Source organism: Pristis pectinata, chromosome 10 (assembly GCF_009764475.1).
Source record: "Pristis pectinata isolate sPriPec2 chromosome 10, sPriPec2.1.pri, whole genome shotgun sequence".
In the NCBI taxonomy this organism is placed as follows: domain Eukaryota; kingdom Metazoa; phylum Chordata; class Chondrichthyes; order Rhinopristiformes; family Pristidae; genus Pristis; species Pristis pectinata.
The window spans coordinates 37,864,972-37,882,146 of record NC_067414.1 but is presented as its reverse complement, the minus strand read 5'-3'; the positions used below and the strand labels follow the sequence as shown (position 1 = coordinate 37,882,146).

The 17,175-nt window shown below is 41.2% G+C and overlaps 1 protein-coding gene across 1 annotated transcript; it reads right to left on the bottom strand.

Moving 5' to 3' along the window:
- Positions 1-1,892: 1,892 nt before the first annotated feature.
- Positions 1,893-7,786, bottom strand: ndufaf4 (NADH:ubiquinone oxidoreductase complex assembly factor 4). The gene is made up of 3 exons (XM_052024807.1): positions 7,577-7,786; positions 6,040-6,134; positions 1,893-2,851 (listed from the first exon to the last, which is right to left on the bottom strand). The coding sequence occupies exons 1-3, from the start codon at positions 7,710-7,712 to the stop codon at positions 2,555-2,557; spliced, it is 528 nt and encodes a 175-aa protein (XP_051880767.1). The 5' UTR covers positions 7,713-7,786; the 3' UTR covers positions 1,893-2,554.
- Positions 7,787-17,175: the final 9,389 nt, after the last annotated feature.

Here is a 17,175-nt window from a genome sequence, read left to right as displayed (position 1 = left end):
ATAGCAATGAGATAAATGCCGATGGTTGTTTTGGCTGAGAATGTTGATCAGGACCAAAAACAACTTTCGTAATTTTTAAATTATTCTTTTGGTATGTTCTCCCAAGGGGCAAGTATTCATATTGGTATCGGTTTATGATTGTCACTTGTACGGAGGTACAGTGAAAAACTTGTCTTGCATACCATTCATACAGATCAATTCATTACACAGTGCACTGAGGTAGTACAGGGTACAGACAATAACAGAATACAGAGTAGTGTCACAGCTACAGGGAAGTGCATTGCAGGTAGACAATAAGGTGCAAGGTCACAACAAGGTAGATTGTGAGGTCAAGAGTCCATCTCATCCTATAAGGGAAGCGTTCAATAGTCTTATCACAGTGGGATAGAAGCTGTCCTTGAGCCTGGTGGTATGTGCCCTCAGGCTCCTTTATCTTCTGCCTGATGGGAGAGAAGAGAGAATGACCCAGAGACTGGGCAAGATGGCACTGGAGCGTAGCAACTCGTTGCAAGCTGCTCTCTGCAGATCTTCTCATTACTTTAACTATAATCGTTCTACACTTTTAAATTTAAATTCTATGTCACTTACTATTACTAATAATGTTCTTCTAAATCTTCTTACAGGGCTGGTGATCTTCCGACTTCCAAGAATGACTGTGAAATGGACCAGACTCCTGGACCCAGATGGAAACAACCAGCAAGGCCTAGGACAGGCCCGTCAACGTGGAAGCCTTCGCAGGGTGAAGAGCTGACCCCATGGAGCCCCCATCACTGAGACCCGATTCCCAGACCCCACTGGAGCTCCCGACATTGAGACCCGAGAACCCGGAGTGAGGACCCGACGAACTGGAGCACCCGACACCAAGGCCCGACCTGTGGAGGCAGAGTCCCGACCTGACAAGAGGCCAGACCCAAGGAGGCCGAGGCCCGACCCGATGAGAGGCCCAATCTGGTATTAGTTTATTATTGTCACTTGTACCGAGGTACAGTGAAAAACTTGTCTTGCAAACCGATCGTACAGGTCAATTCATTACACAGTGCAGTTACATTGAATTGTGGGGACTGCCCGATGCTGGGGCCCCTCCAAGTTCAGTTGCATTGCAGGCTGTCAGGGTACATGGTAATAATCCACTTCCCTTCTGTTCAAAACGCACATAGAATGCATTTAGCTCATCTGGAAGGGATGCGCTGTTGTTAACTATGCTGCCCAACTACGTTTTGTACCCTGTTATAGCATGCAAGCCCTGCCACAACTAACAGCTGGTCTGGGACTCTATTTTGAACCAGAATTGTCTCTTGGCATTCCTGATAGCTTTCTGGAGTTCATATCTCGATTTCTTGTAAAGGTCAGGATCACCAGATTTGTGTGCAGCAGTCCTCAACTTCAGTAGGGAGTGGATCTCCCAGTTCATCCACGGTTTCCGGTTTGGGAACACCCGTATTGTCCTCTTTGGAGCACAATCCTCAACACATTTGCTGATAAAATCTGTGATGGTGGTGATGTACTCATCTAGGCTGGCAGCTGAGTCTTTGAACATGGACCAGTCCACTGACTCAAAGCAGTCACATGGAAGCTCATCTATTTCCTCAGACCATAGGGCATCAGTCCATCATCACATCCATAAAATGGAACCTTCAGCCATGCAGCACTGTCAATATTGCACTGAAACATCAGACTCCATTATCCGTTCACAGCTATGAAGTAGAGCTCAAATTCACAAACACCTCCCTCAGGTGTTAAAGATTTATTTAAGTCCAGTGAGCAGATTTGCATTAATTTTGATGCATAATCTAAAGAAGCAAACATTTTGAAATTTTGCTGCAAGAAAAATTCAAGCTACTTTAATGATTGTGTTCCAATGTGCGAAAAAATGAAATAAGTCTCACTGAAACTTAACTTTTAAGATTTGCTATTATCCTTTTGGATTTCCAATATTACAGGCAAAACATGAAAACATATCAGTGCATTCCCAGGTTTTAAATACATTTCCAGGAATGTATCGGAAATAAACATGTTATACTTGCACCACACTTTTCTCCTACACATTAACAGTGTCAAAAACAGGACAAACTTTCTCTCAATGCCATATTTTGATATATCCAGTTTTTTTGACCAAAGATTCAGTGAACACCAAATTGGAACACGTTACAAAGAGACCTTCATTGGAACCAAAAACTGTAGTGGTCAGAATAGAAAATGCAATGAAGGTAATAATTTCTAATATGTACCAGAAACTGCAAAGTACAATGATCCAGATCAAACAGCCCTGAGTGGTTGCACTTTCACAAGGTTACGAAAACATAATGTTAAAGAGACAGATTGTTGTGATACATCCACTACAGTGTGAAACACTAAACTGCAGTGATGATATGTTGTGGTATAGTTCATGACTAATACACAGGTTAGCAGTTCTGCACCAATTCACTCACAGCATAGGTCTAAAGCTTTAGACATAATATCCATAACATTCCCATTACTTGAACATGTTGTAAATCTTAAATAAAGAAATTGAACATTTGATGCTCATCTTATATATTGACTGAAATGGTGCATATTATCTTGCAGATATCAGTTTTTTCTCTTGCTTTGGAGGTAGAATTTTTATTTCAAAGGGTTTGAAAAATTCCAGCAGTCCTTTAACATCTTTAAGTTCTAGACTGTATTCTTCAGCTATTTTATCAGCAGTCCATATTTCGGGATGGAGCTTGTGATTGTTCAGAACTGTAAGAGCTTCCACTATACTCAGCTTGCCTTTTGGAATTTGTGTAATGCCGAAAGGGTCATGACTCAAAGTGGCTTTGGGAAGTCTGTGCTCCTGCAGTTGCTTAGATGTCTCATCAATTGGAAGGTTCTGGAAAGGCAAAACAATAACACTAGTAAAATGTCTGTGCTACCTTTAGTCAACAGTACTTTCAATAGAAATACAACTGTCAATAATACATGGCATAGAATCGCTGGAGGTTATTCAGTCCGTGCTGGCTTTTTGTAGGGCAAACTAGTCAGCCTCATTGTCCCACTCTTTCCCCATTACCCTGAAAATTATTGTTCCTCGTGCCTATCCAATTCCTAACGGAAAGTTCTGAATCACTTCACTTTCATGATCCTCACAGGCAGCGAGATCAAGATCATAACCATTCTTTGCATTCCCCCACTAACTGCCTCCCAACACTTTAAAACTGCGTCCCCTCATCCTTGAATGATACACTAATGGCAACACCTTCCCTCTATTTACCTCATCCAAACCCTTCACGATCTTGGAAACCCTGTTGTATCTCTTCTCAACCTTCTTTGCTTGAAGGAAAAAACCTTAACTTGTTCAATCTAATTGAAACCCCTCATCCACAACTCATGAGTATAGCTGGGGACAAGATGCAAGTGTACTGAGCTAACCTTCACTGATAAGATAAATGGTTATATTGCACAAGGCCATATTTAGAAATTACAAGTATTTTCTTCAAATCAGCACGAATAGAAATCGTTTAATTCAGTAAACTAGACAAACTGTTTGATTTACTCTGTAGTCAAATGGTCCTCTCAGCATGTGCTCTTAACAGAATCATTGAATTATATTGATCGTCAGGGATTTGTATCCCACAGTCCATTTTTTGGCTGTTTTACATGTTCTGCAACTGGGTTCTAGGTTCATTTCAACCAGCTGGAGGCAACTTCGGATATAAACAATCTTTTGTTAATACAGCAAGCTACAACACAAACATAAGAGGAAAAAAATTCAAATGAAAAAAAACCAGAAGATTTCATTACATTTTTCCTGGAATGGCATAAAGAAATACAAGGACCAGACAAGGTATCTTTATTAGTCATATGCACATTTAAACACATCTTTTGCATAGAGTGTTCTGGGGGCAGCCTGCAAGTGTTGCAACACTTCCTGCACCAACATAGCATGTCCACAACTTCCTAACCTATACGTCTTTGGAACGTGGGAGGAAACCAGAGCACCTGGAGGAAACCCATGCAGACACGGGGAGAATGTAAAAACTCCTTACAAGTAGTAGCTGAAATTGAACCCAGGTCGCTGGTGCTGTATTAGCATTATGCTAACTGCTACACTACCATGCCTGCCCAAGTAACCCAGAACTCCCATGCAGACACGAGGAGAATGTTAAAAAAAACTCCTGACAGGTTGTAGCCGGAATTGAACCCAGGTCGCTGGTGCTGTACTAGTGTTACGCTAACTGCTACCCTACTGTGCCTGCCCACATAACCCAGAACTGGAGTGGCAAAGACAGGTTTATGCATTCATTCTCTGTCCCCAAGCACCTCCATTACCTACACTACTGCACAAATGAATTGTCAGGGACTGGTGAAAACTCCTCTCTCTTTTGGGAAAGACAGGGGTACCACTCAACACTTCTCAAATATGTTTTCAGCTGTGGAATTGGGTGGAGCGAGAATTATCAGTGCTCTCTTTCCTCGTCTATTAACTAGGCTTCTTGGTGATATATAGAAGAAATTAATGATGGTGATGCTATATGGGTTTCTCTTTTAAGATTTATTGATTCAAAAGCCATCCATTTAATTTCCCACTTCAGAAAGCCTTTCATCACACAAGCATTCTGAACCATTGTTAAAGTCAATAAAACTCAATAAGAGACAACTCAAATAGGTCAGTGAAACCAAATCTGGATCTGCTACTGACATCCAGAAAAAAGGGGGACAAAGAGCAGGACCTATTGCTGAAACTAAATGAGTTACATGTGGAAAGATAGTGAAGAAAAATTGAGTTCTCAATGCAAATATTCTAAACAAGAGAGCAGAACTGTACTTTTTTTAAAAATGGTGTTTTAATGTATTGAAATTAAGATATCTCCAAACCACGACAGACCATGCCAAAGAATCAGGTTAGAGTTGGTGCAGAAATTCTCTTCTGGGTTTTGAGATCCAACCCATAAATATGAATAAACAAATATCTTGTACATAATTACATCTATTTCTTAAACTCACCTTATCTTGTTCATGCCTGGTATTGTAATAAAAGGTTCCCTGACCTCCTAAACCTTCCTGCTTCTGTGATCATTGGGAAATAGTTAACAAGAGAAATCTTTGCGATTCAGTTTCACTACAAGCCAGAGCAAGTACTCTTCAACCTGAGTATATATTCTACAGTTAAATGTTACGGACTTCAATATAATCATTCCGGCAATTTATGGACTAACACTAAGAAAAATGATCAGCTGGATTTTCATACAAACCTAAATGGTTCACCAAAGCCTTTTAGAGAGAGACATGCCACTACTTGGTCTGGCCGACAAGCATCATCAAACCCACACTATTTCACAGAATTGTTACAGGACATACACCAAGTGTTTATCGAATTTCCTTTTGAAAGCACTGATTAATTTTGTTTCCATCACCCTTACAGGCAGTGAGTTTCAGATCTTACCTATTCAATGTTTTGTGGCTTCAAGGTTAGATGAGGGATTGAGAAAAAGTCCTTCCATTTATACAGCATTTTAATGCCACAAAACTCTCTACAGTCAATGAAATATGTCAGACAGTGAACCACAGTGGGAATGCAGACAAAGTGGTAGCTAAATTTCACACAGCAAGCAAGGTGCACAAGTTGCAATGTGATAATGATCTGATAATCTGTACTTAGTGACAGTAAGTGAGGGATAATATTCACCAGAACAACAGTGATAATTCCCTTGTTCAACACTTGCTTGGTTCTGGACTGGAGTGTCAGTCTAAATTTTTGTGCTCATGTTGCTGAAATGGGACTTAAACCCAGAAATGCATTTCATAAGCAAGTCTGCTACCAACTGAGGCACAACTGACACTGGGCAATAAATACCACCATATCAGCATCACGAATATCCCACCCATTAAATAGCAATAACTTTCAACTGAAAATACATGGCACTTTACAAAGCAAATGTATATCATCTAGTTTAGAACGAAGAACATGGCAAAAATGTCAACATACAAAAAACAAAGGATCAAGGGTTAAATTACTTCATCCTTCCCCCATGGCCCAATGTTAAACATTCACGGCTGTGCATCTTTTACAACATTTACCTTTGATTGAAAATCTTTTGAATCAACATAAACATCTTTCAGAAAAGACAGCAGTTCTTCATTCTTGTTATGAACTTCACTTACTTGAGGATGATCTATGGAATTCAAATAAAATTCTGATGTTCATGGATCATTAGAGGAATCAGGCACAACCCCAGAAATTATTCAATTGGGATGCATTTCATGAATTTGAAATTAGAGTACAATTATCCCATAGTTCCTCTGATTTTGGGGTGGTACATTATCTGCAACATATTTGAAATGTCAGCACTGAACTCCATTGAACGATAAAGCCAAAATATTAAAAAGACAAATTAAAGCATTGAATGCAGTCAGTGCGGTTTGGAGGACTTTGCTCCATATTTGCATATCAAGACATAATGGGGCACCACCACTCTCCGAATGGTTCAAGGACCAAGAATTGATGTGAGAAAAGACAAAAGAAGCTCTTGCTTTTCTTCAATGCTGACTTTATAGGTCCAGAATGACAATTTTTTTAAAATGTACTACGTCATCACATAAAGAGTTTGAGATCAATATTACTGTTACTTGGGAGGATGTGCTGTTTAAAGTTCAGTTATAGGAATGGCTGGAAATGTAGTCAGTGGGAAAAGACTGAAGACTGGTGTTAGATAAAATTACTTCTTTTTATAAATTAACTATTATTTACCAAAGCAAAAAACAAACTGCAAGAGGAACTCGACTGCATTTTTTTGTGGCAGATTCCAGCATATGCAGTCTCGTGTCCTTATGATTTTCCAGAGAATTTACATTGGGCAAGATATCTGACTGTACATGGTTAGTCAGGGAATAAGGATGGGTGGCAGGCAAAGAACAAGATAAATGATTCGATCATTGATGGGAGATTCTTATTTCAACTTCAATAACTTCCATTTCTATAATCACCTTAACGTAACAAATATCAAAGCCAGGACTGACTACCATGGAGTCAGTAAGGTCATTAAAATGGAGTTCATATTTTATTGTAGAGAACATAAACTCCCATCCGATTAAATTCTGGATTTATTTTGAGTGGGTCCTTTGATACCAGACAAAAGAAAGCTAACGTATATTACCAGGATATTACACACTAAATGAATACGGGTGTGTTTTTTGTTTGCATGGGTTTGGAACTGAATTAAAAGGCACAGACTGGGCAGCCAATAATTAGATAACCTCAAAGTCACCTTGAGGTTGCTAATTCGCCCGCACATTTACAGAACTGCGCACAGAAGGCAGGCAGAATGCACAAAGGTGATGGGGCAGGGTGGAGGGAAAGAGAGCGTGGTGGTGATAGATGGTATACCGACACCCCCAACTACCCATCCCACCCCCATTCCTTCCCCAACCCCACTTCCCACACCCCAACTCCCCTACACTCCCCACTCCCCTACCCCCAGTCCTCACACTCCCCTCACCCCACTCCCCAGCCCCCTCACCCCACTCCCCTACTCGCACACGCCTAGCGCCACTGCCCCACGCCCCACACTCCCCACGCTGCAGGGCCCGGAGGCCGCTTGCATGCTGCCGCCCTCACCGCGCAGCTGCTGCTCCAGCAGGGCCCCGGTGCCCGGGTGGCGCGGGGCGCTGCCGGGCTTCCGCCTGCTGATCTCCGCGTGCGCCCGGTTCTCCAGGTTAAAGTTCCGCAGCGCGCGCGTCACCCGCGAGCCCATGGTCCTCCTCCTCCTACCGCCGGCCAGTAAGCCGGCTGCTCGGCAACGCCTCCCGGAGCAACGAGCTGGCGGGAAACAAGCAAACTCACCCGGCGCAGCGGCAAACACCGGCAACAGAAAGCGGTAGCGCCGCCTCCCGGGGAACGAACTTTCTCCCAGTTTGCTCGCCCGGTAACTCTCTCTCTCTCTCCCTCTCTGACCGCACGTGCAATCTCACCTGCAAAGCAATTGCAGTATTTTTTAATATATATAAATTGTGGATCTGCAACATTTTCTTTTGGATGAGGTACAGGCAATTGGGTTGTTGCCCCGAATCGCAGGAACAGCAAGAGACTTTTCAGCTCTTCAAACTCGTCCCATTGTTAACTGAGATTATGTGCAGCCTGCGACCTAATTCCATACATTTCCTTTACCCCATAGTCCCTTAATCTGTTGGTTATCTGGGGGGGATCAGATAACAATATTTAAAAGATATGAACCCATTGATTGATGAATTCTCCTGCTATTCATTCATTCAATATAGTTTTCCTCCATGTAATACGTTTTTTTGAAATAGAAAATATCATAAAAAGCATCGCAGGGATGCTGCTCTTAAAGGCCAGGAGCTCCAGTTAATCTTTAATGAACTAAATTGAAATTGTTCTCTGCAGCATAGGGCATCAAAGAATCTTCTCAAAACAAATCCATAAATTAGACAAGTTTATGTTCTTTCCTAACATGAAATATGAACTCAGGTCAAAAAACTGGATTGAAGTAAAAATTTTGATGCAGGTTCTCACAGGATGTGTGATTTTTTTTCAAAAGGTAGACGCTGGAAATCTGAAACAAAAACAGAAAATGCTGAACACTCTGAGTAAATCAGGCAGCATCTGTGGAAAGAGGAGCAGTTAATATTTCAGGTCCAAGAGCTGGTGGTCAGCAATGATGTGTTGGAATGAAGGGCCCTTTCTGTGCTATATAACTCTATGACTTTCTGACTCTTCATTAAAAATGGGGAAAAGAAAAAAAAATGTTAAAGCTGGGGGGAGGGATGGAAAGGACATTGGGAATATTTGTGACAGTTTGAGGCTGGGTTGATGTGGGAATGAGTTGATAATGGGGGCAGTTAGAGGATAGCAAGGAGGTATGATATGTTGCGGAGGGCAGGTCAGGAGGAGAAGAGTAGAAAATGATCAGCCTTCATCGGTTAGGGCATTGAGTACAAGAGTTGGGACATCATGTTACTTCTGTATAGGACATTGGTGTGAGACCGCACCTGGAAAATTGTGTGCATCTCTGCTCGCCAGACTCTCGGAAGGATGTGATTAAGCTAGAGAGGGTGCAGAAAAGATTCACAAGGATGTTGCCAAGACTGGAAGGCTTGAGTTATAAGGAGATACTGGATAGGCTGGGACTGTTTCTCCTGGAGCGAAGGAGGATGAGGAGTGACCTTATAGAAGTTTATAAAATCACGAGGGACATAGATAAGATGGATTGTCACAGTCTGTTTCCCACGGTAGGGGAGTCTAAAGCTAGAGGGCATAGGTTTAAGGTGAGAGGGGAACGATTTAAAGGGACCTGAGGGGCAACTTTTTTCCACACAGAGGGTGGTGGGCATATGAAACAAGCTGCCAGAGGAAGTGGGAGAGACAAGTACAGTTACAAAGTTTAAAAGACGGTTGGACAGGTAGATGGATTGGAAGGGTTTAGAGAGATATGGGCCATATGCAGGCAAATGAGACTAGCTCAGGAAGGCATCTTGGTCGGTATGGGTGAGTTGGGCTGAAGGGCCTGTTTTCATGCTGAATAAATTTATGACTCATCTTAATGAATTCTGAGTCTGACATGATGGTAAACTTTTCTACCACCTCTGCATCATTTCCTTTGATCATGAATCTTCATCCCAGATGATGGACCCCTTCTCTTGTTTCCAGAATTCCCAATTCACCTGGCCCCTCCCTCTGGCCTCTTACCCTCTCTAGATCTATTCATTGCTAACTGCTGATGGTACATTGACCACCTTGATTTTTCCACTCCCCTCACTCACTCTAACCTACCACCTTCTGAACTTGCAGCACTCTACTATCTCAGATCAATTCCTGACATCATCATTGAACCCACTGATGAGGGTGGTGTTGTGTGATCTGGTGATTTGACTTTTATCTGCAAGACGCCAATGTCAGTTCTCGGACACATTCTCATACCTTCTTCCAGAATACGCCTCTAGGAATATCAAACTGTTGTCTCCCAGACATTCACAGACCTCATTTTGAATGGAGACCTTCCCTGCACAGCTTCCAGTCTTGCAGTGCTCCAGCCCCACACTGCCCAAGTCTCCAGGCAGCCCCATTGTTTAAAACAGCTCTTGCACCACCAAACATAGTTCTTCCTACCCTGACTCCATCCTTTTCCCCTGGTCCAGTCCTTTCTCATTTTCATGCATGACACTCCGGATGAGTCTGCCACTTCCGTAATTTCCAACTCCATGGTCTCAAATGGTTCATCTTTATAATGGGCATACATTCTCTCCACACTTCCATTCCACATTAGGAGGATCTGAGTGCCCTCTGCTTCTTCCTTGAATGGAGGACCAACCAATTCACCTCCTCAAGCACACTCCTTCGCTTGACTGAATTTGTTCTCATGTTGAACAACTTCTCCCCTAACTCCACTCACTTTCCCCAGATGAAGTTTGTGGCCAATGGGGACTCAGAAGGACCCAAGCTATGCCTGACTTTTCTGTCGGACATAAGGAACAATCTATGTGTTACTCCTCCTTGGGCCATTACCTCAACTATTTCTCCAGTACATTGATGGCTTCATTGGTGATGCTTCCTGCGCCCAAACAGAACTCAAAAATGTCAATACTTTTGCTGTCAATTCCCACCCTCATCTGAGCTTCATGTGATCAATCTCTGACTCTTTTCTTCCCTTTCTGGATCTCTCAATCTGCATCTCAGTGAATAGGCTACAAACTCACAGACTCCTAGAGCCATCTTGACTATACTTCCTCCCATCCTGCTTCCAGTAAGGACCTCTTTCTCTTTTCTGTTCTTCTGTTTCCATTGTATTTGCTACAATGATGAGAATTTTCTCTGAAATGTCTTGCTTCTTTGTGACCCATGGCTTCCCCTCTGCCAAACTGGACAGAACTCTTGACTGAATCTCACCTACTTCCTCCACCTCTGCTCTCACTGAGGGGAGCAAAGATACAGTTCCCCTGGTCCTCACTTTCTACCCCACCTGCCTCTGCACTCAAGGGATCATCCTTTGTGATTTCTGCCAGCTCCAACAAGATTCCACAAGACACATCTTCCCTTCCTCTCTCTTTTTAGCATTCTGAAGGGACTGTTCCCTTTGCACCTTACTGGTCCTCTCTTCTGTCCTAACCAATCACTCCCCATCCTATGGCACTTTCCCATGTAACCACAGCAGACGGAATACCTGTCCTTTCACCTCTTCCTTCCCACCAGCCGGGGACCCAGATAGTCTTTCCAGGTGAAGCAGCAATTCAGTTACACTTCTTCCAATCTACTGTACTGCTTTTGGTGTTCACAATGTAATCTTTATATTGGAGAAACCAAATGCAAATTGGGTGTGTGGCCAATTAAATGTAGAACACAATAAAACACACCAGATGATGACTTTGCCTAACAACTATATTTCTTTATTATTCACAATTAGTTCAAACAACTCAAAAATCCACAATGTAGTTTCAAACAAGACTGCCAACTCTTTAAGTTACACAACTCTTTAGTTTACCTTCACAACTTCTAAAACCCACCGCCTGTACACTCGATGAACCTGGCTGGAGTTCGACTCAACGAGTTCTTCTCTAAGTCCCTGACTCAAGGTCTTCTTCAGTGGTTGATCTCCAGAGTCATTGGTGCTGATCATCTCATAAGGCACCCTTTTATACATTTCTTTGCATTCTGTCCAAACATTGCTTAGTCCTTTTATTGTTATTTGTACAATTGTAATTACAATCCTTATCCATATGAATATATGTTTCTGTAACCTGTTCAAACTCCTGCTTGCACTATCCCACAATTATTGCAACTATTTGGTTCCTTATGATGCAATCATAAGGAAAGCGCACCAGCGTCTTTATCTTCTTCGGAGTTTAAGGAGGTTCGGCTTGTCATCAAACACTCTAACAAACTTCTACAGATGTACTGTTGAAAGTATCTTGACTGGTTGCATCATGTTCTGGTACGGCAATTTGAATGCTCAGGAACATAAGAAGCTGCAGAGAGTAGTGGACTCTGCCAAACACATCATGGGCACAGCCCTCCCACCATTGGTAGTATCTATAGGAGGCACTGCCTCTGTGATGGATATTCACTATCCAGGGTCAGGAGGCTTTTTGCTAAACTCAGCTTTTTAGCACAGCAGAATAAACTGTCTAGGGTTCAAGATATTTATTGTTAATCTTTAACTAGTACTATTTAGCCATCCTCTTGAGAAACAATACTGTCCAGGCTCAGGAAGCCTATTGTTGACTTAACTGAGATTGCAACCTAATCAGAAGAAACAACATTGTCCATGTTAACCTAAGGTTCCTGCCATCTGACTTGATCAATGCAGTTGTGAAAATATCACATGCAGATGAAGTCAAAAAAAAGATGACTGGCAAAAAAAAGATACAAATATTCGAAGGCAGTAAGGGTGGGGGGGGAGTTACAGAGATGAAGACATAGAGTCCACTCCTCAGCCTCAACCCGAGAAGGATCTCTTCCTTCTTTCTGCAATGGATGACTCATTCATCTGCAACTCATTGGTATGTTTTTCTAGTTTGTAAAAATTGTACTTGTGTTTATAAATCCTTTGTAGAATTATTCTCTGTTTGAATTACTTCTCAGGATAAATGTACCCCATTTAAACTAAAATAACTGTGTTTAATCTGTTTTGTTAGCTGGAAGCAGCTCCTCCTTGGTTGGGAGGGGACACACACTGCTCAAAATAGTGATTATTGACAGCTAAACTCCTTCAAAAAAGAGACTAAAATAGTTAAGTAAATTAGTCTTTGCATTATAGGTTGATACAGTATAATCTCCCTAAAGCGAGAGTACTGATAGATACTTAAAACTATAAGGCTTAAGGTCTTGGCTTAAGTTTAGGACTCTAAAATGAGTACACTCAATATCATCACACCTCAAGAAGGCAACATCTATCAACAAAGATCCCCACCATCTAGGCCGGGCCATGCCATCTTTTCACAGCTACCATCGGACAGGATGTACAGAAGCCTGAAGTCACACAGCACCAGGTTCAAGAACAGCAACTTCCCTTCAACCATTCGGTTCTTGAACCAATCGGCAAAACCCTAATCACTACACCAACACACACAAAATGCTGGAGGAATTCAGCAGGTTAGGCAGCAGCTATGGAAGGAAGTAAATAGTTGATGTTTTGGGCCGAGGCCCTTCATCAGGACTGGAAAGAAAGAGGGCAGAAACCAGAATTAAAAAAGGTGTGTGTCGGGGGGGGAGGGGTGGAAGCTAGCCTAATCACTACAGCTTAGCGACGCTAAGACCATTTTGACCACTTTTCACTGCAATGGACTTTTTTTGTTCTAATTTTTTTTTTGTAAAAATTGTGTATAATTTATGTTTAATTTATGTTTTTTCTGTGAGTGCTGCTTATATGATGCTGTGTGCCTGTGATGCTGCTGCAAATAAGTTCTTCATTGCATCTATGCATACATATACTTGAGCATATGACAATAAACTCGACTTTGACTTTGACCTTAATTATCAGAATATTTGTTGTTTGTTCTTTTTGTAACTTATCAATTCACCCTTTTCCACAAGATGTCAGTCCCCAAAAGCATCACCATTTATTTGTTCTGTCCTCCGGATAGCTGACAGTGGGATGTTTACGATGAGATAGATAACAAGGCTGTAAATCTGTCTCAGTCATACTAACCCGATGTTGATTACGTGACCTTCCTTCACTGTGGCGCTTTGTTCTGTGTTCCCCAACATCTCTTCCTTGCCAGCAGAGTACCCTCCCAAAAGCTGATGGGATAATTGACATTGCTCTGGCTGCTGCAGGTGACTGCTCTGCAGAGCACCTGTGATCAGTTTGCATGGGTGACCCTGAGCTTCCTGTGGCCTGCCACTTTAGTTCTCCATCTCACTCCTTCTCTAACCCATCTGTGTCTGTGGCCTCCGGCACTACTATAACAAGACCCTGCAAGCTGAAGGAATAGTATCTTCTTTCTGGGCAGGTTGCAGCCTTACAGACTCAAGACTGCATTCTCCAACTTCCAATAACTCACACTCTCTGTCTATATTAAAACTGTCTGTATCTGCGGTAAGTATTGGCTCAGTTTTCCTCACACTTCCTTGCCAACCTCTAACGGCCCCCATTATTAACTCATCCTCCCAGCAGCCCAGCCTCAAACTATAATGGACATTCCCTCTCTCCTATCCAATCTTCTTTCCACCTCTGTGTAATTTAAAACTTTTTTTTCTTTTATTTCTTCCCTTCCCATTTCTGAAGAAGGGTTTTCAACATGAAACATTAACTCTGTTTCTCTTCCCTGTCTGACTTGTTGAGTGTTTCCAGCATTTACTGTTTTTGTCCCAGTTTGTGCACAGTTAGCACTACCATAAGTATGGATTTGGGATTTTTATGCTGACATCAATTGGGTCATTGTAGCCATGGGAATGAAGAGTTCTGTGGCCCAGATAACTTTTTAAAATCTATTTTTGCAAAATTAGGGCAATATCTGAATGCTGTCCTGTGTGTATATTGGCATGAGCTGCAGTGATGACATATAAATTTCATTATTTGTATCATATTTAGTAAAAAAAAATTCTGGTAGCTTACTATCTTCACCAATGTTTAAAATGAAGCTCCATGAGTAATAAAAAGATATATAACAATGCAGCTAGCTAGAGAAATAGTTTACTGTGACATGAAAATGGAACTAATCTTTTCTTATTTAAGAAGTGTCAAGGACAAAGTAAACCAGATAGGTTACTGAAGCTCCTTGCATTATTTGCAGAGTGCAATAGTCAGACATCTGTCCTACTTTTACAAAATTGAAAAAAAGTTATTCTTCCAAATTGGAAAACATTTCAAGGACTCAGGATTTTAAACAAGAATAATTACTGAGTTGAATTGATATAGGCAAACATAATTCTGCTCCTATTTTCATTCAGTATCCTCAATGTAGTGAGTGTTCTGTCAAAAATTTACTGTTATCTTCAGGTCCTGTATCACAAGTACCTAATTCCTTAAGATATTATGCATTACTAGATTTTAAAAGCAAAGTAGGCATTATGGACTATTTATTGTATACCAGCAGATCATAGCAACCTGAAAGAGTTGCTATTTAGGAATGTAATGTCTGAAAATTACATTTGAATTGGCTGGAGAGTGTTCAGCCTCTTTTAACCCGTCCATTGGTTAAATCTTTTCTCATCTGCTTACAGGAGCAGCGACTTGTAGAGTTGGTTATCAGCAATTTAAATTCTGATTCTAAACTATGAAGTTGATCATAAACTTTGGCAAATGTTTTGTTAGGTTTGATAGTAATAATCTGAAAACTTTCCTAGCATTGAACTAGGTTGAATAAAGCAGAATGTTGGAAACATTGAATAAAGTTGTTTCCAGCCGTATTTTTCATTCTACCTTTGTTAGTTTATAGCTTTTTCTATTACTTTTGTTGTTTTTGTTTGTTTCTTTGTGGAGGTAATGTAGTGCTAAATATATTTATCTTACAAAGAGTTAATCTGGGTTCAATTCCCTACTATCACACTTTTCACTTGTCAGTTTGTCTCTAGTTTGACATTTAACTCTGAGTGAGATGTTGGTGAAATAAAGCATTACTCCAGGAATTTGAATGTGTGATCCAGGATAATAGTTCTTTGTGGTATTGTTGAGGTTCTGCAATGGTACCATGTTTCAGATGAATCATTAAACCAAAGCCCCACCTGCATCTTCATTGCACATAAAAGATCCAGTAGCACATTTCCAGAAGGTGTTCTCTGGTAGGTCGACCAAATGTATCTCTCAATCAATACTATGGAGTCCCATTGTATTTTCATTGCACAAGAACATAAATAAACAGGAACAGGAATGGACCACATGGCTCCTCATGTGGTCCATTCCTATTTGATGAGATCCTGGCTAAACTTCTCTTGATTCCTACAATCTATCAAGTCAGTCTTGAATATACTTAACAGAAGAGCACTCACAGCTCTCTAAGAAGAGGAATTCCACAAATTTACACAACTTATTAGGAAGAAATTTTCCTGATTTTAGTCCTACATATCAGACTTCTTATCCTGAGATTGTGCCCTCTACTTTTAGATTTTCCGATTATGTGCAGAAAAGCTCATGGGATCTACCTCCATTCTTTTAAACTCCAGAGAATATCAACTCAATTCACTGAACCTTTCCACATAGGACAGGCTGCTCATCCCAAGGATCACTCCAGTAAACCTTTGTTGCTTTGACTCCATGGTAGGTATATTCTTCCCGAAATAAAAATGACCAAAACCCACTAAAGTCCTCCATAAATGTAACAAGACTTCCTTGTTCTTGTCTATTTTCCATTAAGAGAGGAAGAATGGGGAATAAGTTTACTCTTTAAGATTATGAGAGGTTTTGATAGAGTGAATACAAGGGAAATGTGTCCATTTGTGGGGAAGAACATAACTGGAACCCATCATTTTCAACTAATCACCATGCAATCCAAATGAGAATTAAGATAAGGTATCTTTATTAATCACATGTACATCGAAACACACAGTGAAATTCATCTTTTTGCGTAGAGTGTTCTGGGGACGACCCACAAGTGTCGCCATGCTTCTGGCGCCAACATAGCATATACCCAAAACTTCCTAACCCGTACGTCTTTGGAATGTGGGGGGAAACCGGAGCACTCGGAGGAAACCCACTCTGACACGGAGAACGTATGAAGATGCTCCCTTATCCAAAGAATGGTGAGAATGTGGAACTTGCTTTTCCAGGGAGTGGTTGAAGCAAATGTAGTTTTCCAGGTTCATTTAAAGGGAGGCTGGACATGAAAATAGGAGAAAAAAAAGAATGAGAGTTTTGTTGAAAGTTTAGATGAGGACTGATTGATGGGAGAAGGCATGGGTGGAGCATCAATGGTTGAGTTGAGTCAAATGGCCTGTTTCTCTTCCTGTGTAATTCTTTTTAAAATTACACTTCAACCCTTTTTCAATATAACCCAATGTACCATTTGCTTTTTTAAATTTCTTCCTGAACCTGCATTCTCCCTCTGTGTTTCATGAATGAGGACCCACTTAGCACTTGCTTTCTGTTTGAAGATACCCATTTTTCTATTCTTCCTGCCAAAATGAATTCATATTGACCACATTTTACAACGTCTGTCACTTCCTTGCCTACTCATTTAGACTGTCTAAGTCCCTTTGGAACCTATTTGAGATCCTCTTCCCAGTTTACTTTCACACTCAGCATTACTCATAATTGAATGTCACTG

Bases quoted from the DNA above. Each gene is read 5' to 3' on its own strand.
- ndufaf4 (XM_052024807.1), bottom strand. From the start codon at position 7,712: ATGGGCTCGCGGGTGACGCGCGCGCTGCGGAACTTTAACCTGGAGAAC. The intron at 6,135-7,576 runs GTGAGGGCGGCA...TGAATTCCATAG, and splicing joins GCTGGAGCAGCAGCTGCGCG to ATCATCCTCAAGTAAGTGAA. The intron at 2,852-6,039 runs GTAAATGTTGTA...TTGCCTTTCCAG, and splicing joins CAAAAGATTTTCAATCAAAG to AACCTTCCAATTGATGAGAC.